The 13,870-nt window shown below is 38.3% G+C and overlaps 2 protein-coding genes across 2 annotated transcripts in view; one reads left to right on the plus strand and one right to left on the minus strand.

Moving 5' to 3' along the window:
• The first annotated feature begins 1,936 nt into the window (after positions 1-1,936).
• On the plus strand, positions 1,937-8,697 carry LOC123963767 (multidrug and toxin extrusion protein 1-like). The gene is made up of 16 exons (XM_046040810.1): positions 1,937-2,122; positions 3,247-3,348; positions 3,510-3,578; positions 3,745-3,893; positions 4,005-4,047; positions 4,180-4,224; positions 4,407-4,504; positions 4,698-4,795; positions 5,409-5,590; positions 5,777-5,885; positions 6,075-6,150; positions 6,465-6,534; positions 6,633-6,765; positions 6,853-6,947; positions 7,159-7,222; positions 7,310-8,697. The coding sequence occupies exons 1-16, from the start codon at positions 1,937-1,939 to the stop codon at positions 7,546-7,548; spliced, it is 1,758 nt and encodes a 585-aa protein (XP_045896766.1). The 3' UTR covers positions 7,549-8,697.
• Positions 8,698-10,284: 1,587 nt separating this feature from the next.
• slc47a1 (solute carrier family 47 member 1) overlaps positions 10,285-13,870 on the minus strand; it is a 31,608-nt gene continuing 28,022 nt past the window's right edge. Inside the window, exons 15-17 of the mRNA XM_046040811.1 lie at positions 12,903-12,997; positions 12,476-12,577; positions 10,285-12,353 (exon numbers count right to left, since the gene is read on the minus strand). Of these exons, the coding sequence (XP_045896767.1) occupies positions 11,988-12,353; positions 12,476-12,577; positions 12,903-12,997 (563 nt within the window). The 3' untranslated portion in view covers positions 10,285-11,987. The remainder of the gene's footprint in view (positions 12,354-12,475; positions 12,578-12,902; positions 12,998-13,870) is intronic.

The following is a 13,870-nucleotide window of genomic DNA, read 5'->3' on the forward strand; positions in this document are numbered from 1 at the left end:
TAACATCAGCGCTTTCTTTGTCTCTGCAGTCAGGAAATTGTTTGACAGCCACCCCTTAAAGAAATTGGGGTTTTTTTCAAGCAGATTAACAGCACTTGTAGTTTGTACTGGTGATAGGAATTTCAAATATTGCCTTTGGCTTTTACCAGTCATTTATATAAAGTCTAACTTTACCAGCAATATGCTGAAACAGTTGTTTCTCAGACACATTATAATGTTTGGGCCTATAATGCAATAACTGTTCATACTGAAATACAAGCTATAACATTTATAGTGCTCACATCATTGCATTAACATAGTTAATCATGTTTCAACTCAAGTACACTCAAATCACTTGAATGTTATTTTTTAATAATTTATAAATATTTATAAAAAAGGCAGGCATCAATGGAAGACCATTTGGAAGTCAGGTTCCATGATCTTCACATGTTAAAGATACAGGAAACTCACAATTCAAATATTGTCTTGTCATCTTAGAAAAGCTGCGAATTCAATCTGCTATTTCTTATCTTAAACCTGTAATAAATGTTGTTGTTTTTTTAGTGAGGGGAAACAAGCTGTGAACACAGCATTGGTGAACTTGTTAGCAAATAGTTACTTATTTATACATCTAGCAGTTATGGAGCAATTTCATCAATCATTTGGAGTTTCCGCCAAACGTAAGTCTAATTTTCCCTTTCTTTTAGCTCTGTTTTTGGCCTCTACCAACTAATGAGGGAAAAATCTGGCTCTTTAGTTGCTACATGTTGCTGTATGTTCACCAGCTAGTTGCTAACTGTGTCTGTCGGCCGTTTGGTGCTGTGCTGGAAGCATACTTGTGGGGTGGCTGTGGCTCAGGAGGTGAAGTAGGTCGTCCCCTAATGAGAGGGTTGGTGGTTTGATCCCCGGCTCCCCCAATCTGCATGTCGAAATGTCCCCCCCCAAATTGCTCCAGATTGAGTGTGAATATTAGTTCCATACTAGCCTCTTCCGTCGGTGTATGGATGTGTGTGAATGGGGTAAATGTGATATGAACTGTAAAGAGCTTTGAGCGGTCAGAAGACTAGAAAGGTGCTATATAAGTACAATCAATTCACCATTCTGTGGGTTTTTAGAGCCTTTTTGCTGAAAACGACACTATGAGAGCAGTGAGAATGAATCAAAACAGGACATTTATGGACCGGACAGCTACACAATGAGCTGAAACTCACTATAAAGCTCCATAAATCCTGCAGATTTTCGGTGATAATTCCCTGTAGGTTTATCACTACGAGCGATCCCTGTCGCTCTGTCACATGGTTTCCACATTGTCATTTGTTTTGGTTTTGTCACCCACAACAAAATTGTAGCAACATCAAAACTTAAAGGAAAATAACAATTTTGTAGGTATGACTAAACCAAAATGTCTACATATGCAAGATATGCAGAAGAAAAAATACACAGATACCACAGCAGGCTAAGCCTCTGTGACCAGTGACAGCATTTAGTAGTTGCAAAGAAAATGTGTTGTTTACCTGTACTGCCCTGTTAAAGTTAAACAGGGTGAAAGCCCTGTTACTCATACAGTGTGTTCAATTATAGGTATGTTCACACTTTGGCCAAAACATTTAATTTCTCTGAGCTTTGGTGAAATAGTGAAGATCTGCAGAGCAGCTGAGAGAAAAAATAACCAGTTTTATCTCGGCAGCCTTTTAATTTTCCTGGAGGAGTGTGCAGCTTGTTGCTGGGTCGGGGGTGGAGAGATTTGACTTGTAGCAATGCCCCAGCAAACTGTACATGCCCACTCTCACAGACACAGAGCAATGTAGGCGGACAGTGCCTTGGTTATTGATTATTACCCAGGTAATTGGTTATTGATTACTCCCAGCCTTCTTGTCTTTGTCTGAAGGGAATTGTACCATACGGACGTCATTCAGTTTGGAATTGAGTTCTGTTTTCTGCCAAATCTCATTTCAGTATGGAAGATTTAGCAACAAAAAATGCATGTAGAGGAGTAAATGGACAGTCCAGAACAGAGGAATCACCTCCTGCTCCTCACAGTATTGACTCATGCTGTGGATCCTGGCTGAAAATCATCAAGCTCTGTGTACCGGTGGACTACAAGAATGAAATTGTTCAGTTTTTAAAACTGTCAGGACCCATGGTATGATTGTATTTACATTTGACAGTTAACAAGAGTCTAATCTGACATTTGGAGTTAAAGCTAAAAAGTCTTTTTAGCTTTAAAAGCTGAAAACACTTTTCAGAATTACTGGATGTATTAAATACAGGAACATCTGTCTTGTTAAGGCTGTTAGGAATGTATATTTTTAAAACCAGCTATTATTAGTAGCAGTTTGCAGTGTAGGTCACTTAATTAACTTGATCAAAGAGCTGCATTAAATTAAAGTGCTTTAATTGTCACTTTACTTTTAACACAAGGATTGTGGTACCAGTAATTCTTTTCAATTTTCCTCCCGCTTTATTAGGACAGTACTTAACAGTTTAAAAACTCCAAACCATTGGGACTAATTAGAAAAAGAACTGCCTAATAGTGATAAAAGTGTGACCGTGATATGTAGCATTTGAGCAAAAACAGATTACACCCTCTCAATGGCCTAAATAAATTCCTTAGAGGCATCCTTAGTTCAAGTATCAAATACAGTGTAATATTTTGGGTTTCATTACTAATAAAGTTGGATGTACTCAATTAGCACTTCCAAGAGCAGAAGTTCCAAGTTTTCGACATGAATCTAAACTATATCTAAATTAAAATAAACCCGTAAATGATTCTTTTGAAATTATACATCAAATCAAATGTTATATCAAATTTCAATATACCACAGAAATACGGTGCAAAAAATTATAACTTTGTGAGGAGAAATATATTTTCGGAGAACCCAACATACATCCACTTTTCACTGACTCATCACACAAACCCAGGACTTGATAGACAAGGACATTTAGTTCCCTTTTGTGCGAACCTTTTGATGCCAAAGGCTGTCAAAAACCTACACCAGCAATCACAAGACCTATTTTCTAAAGAAGAAAAGACAAGTAGTAAAGACATTTAGAAATACAAAGGAGCTGCTGCAAAACCAAAGCATAACACATGTCAGCTGCCAGAGTAAATAAGAACTTTTTCTTACCTCAAGGCCCTTTGAAACTACTTTTTTCCCCAGCTACTGCATGTGTTGCATGTGGAGTTCAATATTTTGTTCATGTTTGGGGAAGTTCATTTATGTTTTTATAGTTATGAAAATGAGGAAGCATGATTTTGTTTTTCAGTTCATTTCACACTTGATGAGCTTCTTGATCGGCTTCGTCAGCATGGTATTCTGCGGTCACTTGGGGAAAACAGAGCTGGCAGGGGTGGCATTAGCAACAGCAGTGAGTGATCTCGCTGCAGTTTTGTTTATGTTTTTATTGGCATTCTGCTCTCAGGGACCACTGCTCTTTCTATGTCACAGCGTTGCTTTTGAATGTCACTATTTACTCTGTTTCTCTTTTCTTTCTGCTATGTTGTTTAATAATGTTTCATTTCAATTTAGGTAATAAATGTCACAGGCATTTCCATCGGCTGTGGTTTGGCATCAGCATGTGATACTCTCATATCTCAGGTATTCAGCTCATCTTATTTATATAACCAGGTCAGCCCTGACCGGTTACTGCTGTGTTCACAGTATGTGCTTTCAGTTTTGTTTTCCTCTGTCAGTTTTGCCCTTTCCCTTGTACACATGCAAGTATTACGTTATTTTCCTGTTTTTCTGACTCCTTTCCTTTCAGACCTATGGGAGTGGTAACCTAAAACGTGCAGGAGTGATACTGCAGAGGGGAGTTTTGATTCTTCTCTTAGCCTGTTTCCCCTGCTGGGCTGTCCTCATTAACACTCAGTCAATTCTTCTGGCTGTCAGGCAGAGCGCAGAGGTGGCCAGGTGAATCATTTCCACTTATAGCACATACGCTGTCATATTACTTGTCAATCAAGTTATTCATCAAGATTTGCAGTTATTTATGATTTTCCCTTTTTTCTGTCTGCCATAAAGACTCTCCCAGCTGTATGTGAAGATCTTTATGCCGGCTCTGCCAGTGAGTTCAGCTTCCTCTATGGTTTTACAAAACGTTTTTGTGTCACCATCCACATACGCTGTATTGAATGGTTGTTGTGTTGCATTATTGATCTAATTAACCCCATTCATCGGCTTATGTTGGATTCTGCAGGCTGCCTTCATGTACCAGCTGCAGGGGAGGTATCTTCAGAATCAGGTGCATTAAATGACTGTAACACGACTGGTGTGAAACAATATAACAACTGAAAGTTTATCAGTAATGAGATCATTTTATGTTGCGTTAGAAAGGAACGTGAACTGTGAGAAAGTAAGAAACATCAGGTGGGCTGATCTGTTGAAATGGGGTTGTTTTTTTAAACAGCTTGCTTTGGCTCACAGGGCATCATCTGGCCCCAGGTGATATCTGGAACCATGGGGAATGTTTTAAATGCCATAATCAATTACATCTTCTTCAGTCTTCTGGATCTGGGGGTTGCGTGAGTACACCCACCATATTCATTATAGTGTACTCTTTAACTGAATCATAATCTTTTATATTTTAAAATAATCACAGTATCAGTTGTCAACTGGAGGCTTTATCTGATCGTTTGTATCAGTGACTGGCAATGACTATAAACTCTGTTTTCCTACCTTTTTTGTTGTTGTTTAATCCTCTTGACACCACTAAAGTGGATCTGCAGCTGCCAATGCCATCTCACAGTATTCCTTGGCTGTGTTCTTGTTTGTTCACATCTGCGTCAGAGGACTGCACAAACCAACATGGGACGGTGAGTTTAGGGCATTAAACATACTGTACGGATAACTTTTATTGGACGTAGGTTAACAATAGTTAAGCTAGCTTAGCGATTAATTGGAATTAATTAATTCCAATTAATTATTTGTTTACAAATTGAACACTATCTCTATTTAATCTATAATTACTGCCAAATTAAATAGTACTTTCTAGGTGCGTTTCCAGAAAATTATTAAGAATAATAGACCTGTGAATTAAAGCATTAGCTTTTTGGCATAATTGAACCATAAAAAATCTTCTGTGGTGTGGATTCTCTCTTACCTTATCAGTCAGAATTTCACCCCTAACTGCTGTACTAATGCTAACTAGCAAATGTTAGCATGCTAACACCCTAAATTAAGTTGGTAAACATGTTAAATAAAAATTGGCATTGTGACTGTCTTAGCATGGAGACATTAGCATTTAGCCCAAAGTTATGCAATGTTCAATCACACTAATATTTGTCAGATAGGGCTCGCTTCTGTATTGAATACATGACAATGAAAGACGTCTCACAGTTCAGTGAAATGGCAGTGTAACATGGCTGCATGGCTGCTGTGGTAAAAATACATTTCACTGAATCCATCATACCTCCTGTTATCTCCTAGGTTGGACACAAGACTGCCTGCAGGAGTGGGGTCCTTTCCTCCACCTGGCCTTCCCCAGCATGCTAATGTATTGTCTGGAGTGGTGGTTGTATGAGATCGCAGGGTTCCTAGCAGGCATCATCAGTGAAGTTGAGCTGGGAGCTCACTCTATTGTTTATGAACTAGCGGCTATCGCTTACATGGTAACTCCTTTACATGGCTTTTTTTCGTGTAGCTTCTCTCTTACTCTTTACTTGATATAGCAATAGAACACAATGCATATTACTAATATTTTGTGGCTACGGGAATTATTTAGATTCACACGACAATACCCAAGTATCTTGTTATATTACTATATTTGTTTTCATTTACCTCATCCTGTCCCACAGTTTCCAATGGGTTTGTCTGTCACTGCCAGTGTTCGGGTTGGAAATGCTCTTGGTGCTGGGAACACAGAGCAAGCCAAGCTGTCCAGCAAAGTTGCCCTCATCTGTGCATGTATGAATCAAATACGTAGCCTGACAAATCTCCAACACAGCATACCATTACAGGAGGCAAAACCTGCTGTGTCGAGTTACAATCTAAATTTATCACCAATAGGCATTAAAATATGCTAATCCACCTTATGCTTATGTGTAGTTACCACCTTTGTCTAATAACTTGCTGTGTTTCTTATACCCAATCCAGTTACTTTCTCATGTTTCATTGGAGCTTGTCTTGGCGTGTCTAAGGATGTGATTGGTTACATATTCACCACAGAGAAGTAAGGACAGATTTTGATACCTAACATAATAATCATTGGTTTATGTTTTCTTACCACAGAGACAATAACTAACAGGCAGACCCTTTCACTGAAATCTTATATAATGTCAATGTGTAATTCATCATGTATTAACCTCAGCAGAGACTGACCCTTGGCAGCAAAGTAAGCTCTGATTTTTGCTTTTTGCATTGTCACTATCTGAGACATATATGCAGTAATTTCACCTAAGCAAAAACATGTTTCCATCAACTTTGCACTCACTTGTCTTTGTTAGAATTTCATTTTCATATCTGTATTTTGCACGTTGCTTTTAGAGACATTATTCAGAGGGTGGCTGATGTCATGAAGATGTACAGTTTCATCCATGTTGCTGATGCCCTTGCGGTGAGAATCTTTTAAAGTAACCATATCAGGTCTGCTGAGCAAAATAAACCTGGCTTGTTGGCACAGATTTTAGATTTCTCTTTGTTTTACCTTCACAGGGAGTGTTAGGAGGTATTGTCAGGGGGGCAGGGAAGCAAATGATTGGTGCTGTGTGTAGCTTGGTGGGTTACTACTTGATTGGGTTCCCCATTGGAGTGTATTTGATGTTCCCTGTCAAAATGGGCATTGTAGGTGAGGAAAGATAACATATTTATACAGAAAGTGACAATCTATTTCCGCTCAAACTAATAAACTACATTCTTTCCATCTCTGTTGCAGGGCTGTGGTTAGGGTTTTTAATTTGTCTTTTTGTAGAGTCCATTTTTTTTATAGTTTTCCTGTATAAACTAAACTGGAAGAAAGTCACTGAAGAGGTGAGGAACTGCTGTTGGCATTCTGTGTTACAGGAGGAATATGACTAATTAATTTAATACAGTTACTGAGTTGCTATTGTAAATCAAACTATGGTAAGCTTAATCTGTAAAAACTAAATAATGTGAACAGTATGTGATGCTAATATTGTTTTTCTGTATTTTTTTATATGAAAAAACATGATTTTGTTTGTTCTTTTATTTCTCTGAATAGGCGCAGGTAAGAGCAGGAGTCAACATAAAAGAGAGGAACAATATCTTTGGGATAGAAAACAAGGGTAAGCACAAGTTATTTCACCTACAGCTACATGTGGACAGCTTCAAAACTAACGTTAATCGTGTATTTAAAACTCTCACCCTCAAAGCCCTGGACTCTGGTGAGGAACAGGCCCATAAAGAGACCAGTCCATCCAACTCCCTGAGTCCAGTAGAGGGGAGGCTGGAAGTGCTCTGTGCAGGTCAGCAGACTTCAAATGACGTGGCTCTGTCAGTCAGGCAGCTGGTGGTGCGACGTGGCCTCGCTGTGCTGCTCATGTTTGTCATCCTCGCTGCTGGAGTCTTCATCAGCGAGCTGCTCATCAGACTGCTCAAATTAGACAAGTGACCATTATTAGATCACATGTGTGCTGCACAAACACAAAGCTCTGGGAGTCTGCCTTTCAGATGAGGGTTCAGACGCATCTTCATGTTCAACAGTAAAGCATGTCATGTAGACACACATGTGTACACACGCAATGGACAGAAAAATAATATTACTACAATATGTTCTTGAAGTTCTGACTGCAGCCACAATTTTGGGTGTTAAAAGTTTAAGTGATTATGACGACAGAGAAGAAACAGCTCCCATTTTAATATTGGCCCGTGAAGCATTTTGTAATGACAAATTTCACTTCCACACTCCCACTTTAAAACTTCAGGCCATTTATTGTGCACTGATGATGGGGAATGACTAATTAATTGCAGAGCTTTATACAAGCACAGATGTTTTAAGTGGAATCTTTCCACAGTTTTGAAAACTGTTGGAGGTGAAACTCATTAGTACTTTATTTCCTGTCATTCCTTCATGCGCAAGGGATTGTCTTGGAGTTATATTATAATAGTATTTCCTGTCATTTTTTAGGTCTTTATTGTTTTCATCTATTTAATAGATCAAACCCAGTCACTTTTTTAGTTGTTACATGAGTCATATTTTGGAAAATCTAATAGGAAATATGACATGAAATGAGGCAGCAAATGAAAAGCTCAACTGAAAAAATACTGTATAGACACGTCTCCTTTATATAGAAACATGCTGTGTAAGATGGGCTCTAATCAAGACACTGACGAAATATATGTTCTCATTATGAAACATCTGAATGGATTCCACAATTAGAAATAGCATGATTAAATGCTATATTTAGGATACCTCGCATCTGTGGATGTGTGCTTTCATCATCAAAGAAAGAAAAGCTTCTCTTTTTTTATGGTTTATTTTTCTTTCCTTTGATCTGTGTTGCCAAAATTGATGATAATGAAAGGTCTGTACGCTCACTCTGCAACATACTGGCTGGATGAAGACATGTCAAACTGAGCAAATCAACCACCTGTTCACTCTGTGGAGGAGCAGATAACTAGCTAGCTCAGGCTTCACAGTTATAGCCTGCTCATAAATAAAGAATCCACTCCTGTTGACAGCAAACAATTACCCACGTATGATTTTCTGAAATGTACATGTATCATGTTTCGCTACATCCATTAAAGCAATGGCTCAACATTTTGGGAAATACGCTTATTCGCTTTCTGGCGTAGAGTTATATGAGAAGATTGATACGACTCATTTCTGTCTGTGAAATAAAAAGGCTACAGCCTGAAGCCTAGCTTAGCATAAAGACTGGGAACAGAAACAGTTAATCTAAAGGTAACAAAATCCACCTACCAGCATCTCTAGAGCTCACTAATTAACAAGTTATATCTCACTTGTTTAATTCGTACTGGTAGACAGGTTTTGTTAATGTTGCACAGAGCCAAGGATCTCACTTTTTCATGTTTTCAGTCTTTGTGAGCTAAGCTAACTGGTTGCTGGCTGTAGCTTTGTATTTACCTTATGGACTTGAAAGTAGAATTGATCTAACTGACTAACTCTAAGGCAATATTATATTTCCCAAAATGTCCTTTTTTTGCTTCTATAAGAAAAATACTGTCATATCAGCAAATGGTTTTAAGTAGACATTGGATAACAGTACAAGTTGGAGATAAAAGTATGGCACATCACCACTTCATTTTTACACTTACATTAAAATAATCTGTCCAAAACACATTTAATCTCTGTCACGTTGTATTTCATTTAGCCTCAAATAATTTTTGTTATATTACTCTAAAAGTAAAATCACATTTTAACTTTTTTCCAATACTTACAGAAGTACAGTATCAGCTGGAAGAATAACTATTTAGCAGATTAACCGCTGCATATTCTGGTTTATTCATTTGAGCAGGTGATAACTTCAAAAGCGTTTACCTTCGAGGTATCCATTAAAATCTCTGATCTGGCCAGTGCACTCACAAGCCATTGCACTCTCAAAACTGACATCAGCAATGGGTTGCAACAGATTGATGTTTTCAACAGTCACTTAAAAACTTGCATATTAATTTATTGTTATTCAACATGTAAATCAGGCTTGATTCACATGGTTACATCGTCATCTGAGCTTCAGTCTTGCTCATCAGTGGAGACATTGCCACAGGCTCCTCACAGAGACTGTAATCTTGGCCCGCTCACCTCCAGAGACTGCAATCAGTAACATGCTGTGGCATCATTAACAAGTGACTGTGTAAAGATTTGCTGTCAGTATCGTTAGACTAGAACAATAGCTTAAGGAATCTCATATTAATTTCTTGGTTGTGTCGCTGTGCAGAACAATAACGTACCTGGAATTCACTTAAATTATGGCTGCAATTAATATAGCATATTATTTATGTGAAACAAAGCAGAACTACTGGCTACTTCATATACACAAATACTTATATGTGACTGAGTATGTATTGATCTTTGGCAAAGAGTTGCTCTCATCAGTGCAGAAATTAGTTGTGCATATTGAAGCTTGTGCAACATTTACCATCCACCATTCAGAAATACCATTTCTTAATGTTTGCACTACTACATATTGGTACTTCTAGTATGAAAACTATTATTTAACATAAATTAGTGATCTCTTCTCCTGTATGACAAAAAAGTAAATCTTCAGCAGTGATTGCCTCTGACCAATCACCGAGGTAGAGTTTGGCATAATTTAGTGATCTGCCAGTGAAATGAAACATGTGTTGAAGGGCATTGTTTTATCATGAATCAGTTATCAAATGAAGCTAGTTTCCAACACATTTATTAATTATAGTCGTTTCAGTTCATACACATTAACTAAAGCAACCACATCATGAGTAGCCTACCTTTACCAACTGATTGTGCTAAAACCTCATTAACAAATCCAAGTGCCATTTCTCAGGGTGTCTACACTTAACGTCTAAAAAAGTCCTAATCACTGCAAAATAGTACAAACTCTTAGAACCTGCATTTGTTTTGGAAGCGAGTGAAAGAAAGACGCAACCTATTTTTAAACTATTTCCCTCTTTTACAGCTGTTTGGCGGATGCATAGCAATGAGGTAACGTATCTATTTGGCTATGTAAGATTATTAATTGTAACAAGACGATGATGAAACAAGGTAAAATTTGTTTTAGTACCGTTTATACACCTAGGTTACATGTCAGCTACAACTGACATTTGCTCAGTAATAGTACTTTGTCAAAAATACAATTCTCTAAAGAAAAAATCTCCTTCCACCTCCTTTTACCTGGCTAACTTAATAGTAACTGCAAAACTTTCTTCTCACTGATTGTTTGCTTATATAGGTCATATGTAGTCGGTATTAGACTGTTTCATAACCAGTTAAAACTCTGTGTAGTTACTTTGAAGGAATATGATGAAAATTAAATATTTAGTTTGGTTCTTTATCTCTTAGTCCAATTGTTGTCTTTTTTAAGGGGACTACCCCATGTGAAAGTAGCTACTTTAGCAGTTTACATCTACATGCTAGCAGGAGCAAGAGTAGCATTTTCTGCCCTTTGGTAAGACAGCTGTTGGATGTTGTGACAACTGCTGCTGATATAATATTATAATTGGTGATTTAATTTTTGAATCCATGGCAAAATAGTTTGGATTACTTCCCTTTAAGTGCATGTTTACAAGAAGAATCTAAAAAAAAAAGGTTTGGGCTACTATAATATAATTTGGGTTTTGGAGCGACCATGCAACTTGTGGTTAGTTTCATTGTTATAGACTTTAAAGGTAATTTTATTGATTAGGGTGCTATCACATGTCATTATATTATTATCCATACATATGCAGTAAAAATAACTAGCTTATTATTTATTAATAACCTATCTTGGAGAATACCAGGACAGAGTGATACAGGAAGACATTGCAGTAATGCATAGCTTGCCTGTATAGTTACATATACTGTACTACATATTACATATTACATGTATACATCTCAATTTTACATCTGATATTTACAGTGAATCTGACACCTAGTTAAAAAACAAGAAAATGATTAAGGTCAGTAAGAAAGAAAATATAAGTCACATAGCAATATGTAAATCAAGACAAAAATAGGTATAAAAATTTAAGCTATCAGTAGAAGAACACCTGTTCCTTGATGCCCACGTGGTCGCTTAGTGAGGGATTTATAATGTGTCTTGTAGTTGAGCATCTCAGGCTGAGCAGGTTAAAACATGATGTTTCTAACAAGACCTTTGTTCATCATGCCAGTCTCATTTGATATTACATGCAGCTTTCAGTAGTGCAACACTGAGACATCTTTCTCTCTACATGAGACAGAGCCAGTAGCCCATGGTGGGCTGTAGTTTTTCAAAATAACAACACATGTCTGTTAGTAGACTATGAAACTTAAAGCAGGAATTCAACACTTTTCTCTAAAGTTGATCTAAATTGTCAATTTGTGAGAACCGTGTTCAGCCACTAGATATCTACATTCAGAGGTCAAAGATCAGCTCAGTGGTTTGGGGTCAGGTCCAGTGGAGCCAGTGGTGTAGGAGTGGAGTCATTAGCCCAGTTCAAGGTGAAATTGGCCTTACTCTGAGCAGAGGGCTCTGGTGCAGGGAAAGCAATGTGAAAAATTACACCTATGGCCAAAATGAGAACTGAAACCAATGCGATGAGCCCCCGACGCAAAATCAGCTGAGTGACAGGAAGTAGTGCTTCAGGTTTGGTATTTTTGCTCTGCTCAACATCCCTCTCAGTTACTCCTGCATTTGTGTTGTTGCCCCCTGCCTCGCGACCCACTTTCTGCTCCTGATCCTGGGTGTTGACTGGACTGTAGCCATCTGCTTTAGGGGCTTCTTCACCATCCAACTGGACCTTCAGGGTACAAAGATGCTGTTGTTAATCAATATGTGAGCAGCTCAAGTATGATAAAACTTACACTAACAAAGAAGCAAGAACATCCAGCTTAATACACACCACACACTGTGTGCACTTACTGAAGGGCAGTCAGAGATGTCAGGCATCATCGCTTCACTCAGCACTGTACCAAGTGGACGCTTCGGTATAACCACTACTTTCTTTCCAGCTCGCAGTTGAGCCTGAAAACACATTAGAGTGAGGCTCATAAGACATGTAGAAACAACAGATATATTTTTATTAAGAAAAGAAAAACCAAAATACACTTTGTTATTAATAAGAATGTTGTTAATACAAAAATTTTAAATGCTGCCAAAATTCAATTGGTGAGGGGAAAATGCTGCAGGGATACAAAAATTTACTGATAAGACTGCATCATGATAAAGCTACATTACAACAAAAAATGGCCCCAATAGGAGATTTTTTTAGGAGATTTTTTGTCCTCAATCCTTTTTGGAAAGGTGTAAATACCATGTATTGTTTTAAAGAAAGATAAGAGCATCCTACTTTGTGTGTGACTTTCTTCCAGTTGAGTTTGAAGATTAGAACAAGGAAGAAACCCGTCTCAAAGAAAACACATATCAAGAGACCCAGCCACCAGCCTAACAAAAGTGACACAAATAAAAATGTGTTAAAAAAAATTCACAGTGGATTCAATACATAGATACCATTGTAAAAATTGGTTAACAAGCCTTACTCAGAAATGCAATCGTGAGGACAGAATACATTCTTATACACCAAAGTTACAAAGTCATCAAGGGAAATACAAGCAAGAAGATGTCTATGAAGATTCTCAGTCATCCAGGTCATAGTTATCCAACGAAGGTTAAAATCAAGGGCAACTGGACTTGGTTGAAGATACTGGAAGACGTTTCGTGCCTCATCCAAAGGACTTCTTCAGTTCTGACTGACTGGCAGGGAAACTCAGCTATTTAACCTCAGTGGGGTCGTTGGCCCGGGTCATCGATACCGCTGGTTCGTTAGTGTTCCTTGTTTCTGTGACGACAGTCGTTACAGTCGTTAAGACTACCTGTGGCCAAGACTGAACGACCATCGTTGGTATCTTCACCTGAGGCCAATAGGTTACGTTTGTTGAGTTTCCTGGGAAGTGATGAAAGGACAGCATTGTAAGTGGGGGATAAGTGGTGGCGTAGACCCCCTCCCCTGTTCAATGACGGCTTCTCAATCCTGGTGTAGATGGCTTCCTTGACACCTCTTTCAAACCATCCATCTTCTCTGTCTAACATGTGCACCTGGTGGTCCTCAAACGAGTGTCCTCTGTCCTTCAGATGTAAGTAGACTGCAGAGTCTTGACCTGAGGAGTTGGCCCTTCTGTGTTGAGCCATGCGTTTGTGTAGTGGTTGTTTAGTCTCCCCAATATACAGGTCTGTGCATTCCTCACTGCATTGGACCGCATACACTAGATTGCTTTTCTTGTGTTTGGGTGTGCGGTCTTTGGGGTGGACCAGCATCTG

The sequence above is a fragment of the Micropterus dolomieu genome, linkage group LG23 (genome assembly GCF_021292245.1).
Source record: "Micropterus dolomieu isolate WLL.071019.BEF.003 ecotype Adirondacks linkage group LG23, ASM2129224v1, whole genome shotgun sequence".
Classification (NCBI taxonomy): Eukaryota; Metazoa; Chordata; class Actinopteri; order Centrarchiformes; family Centrarchidae; genus Micropterus; species Micropterus dolomieu.

Coding starts and splice junctions, on each gene's coding strand:
- LOC123963767 (XM_046040810.1), top strand. CDS start 1,937: ATGGAAGATTTAGCAACAAAAAATGCATGTAGAGGAGTAAATGGACAG. Junction 3,894..4,004: donor CAGAGCGCAGAGGTGGCCAG/GTGAATCATTTC, acceptor TCTGCCATAAAG/ACTCTCCCAGCTGTATGTGA. Junction 5,886..6,074: donor AGTTGCCCTCATCTGTGCAT/GTATGAATCAAA, acceptor TACCCAATCCAG/TTACTTTCTCATGTTTCATT.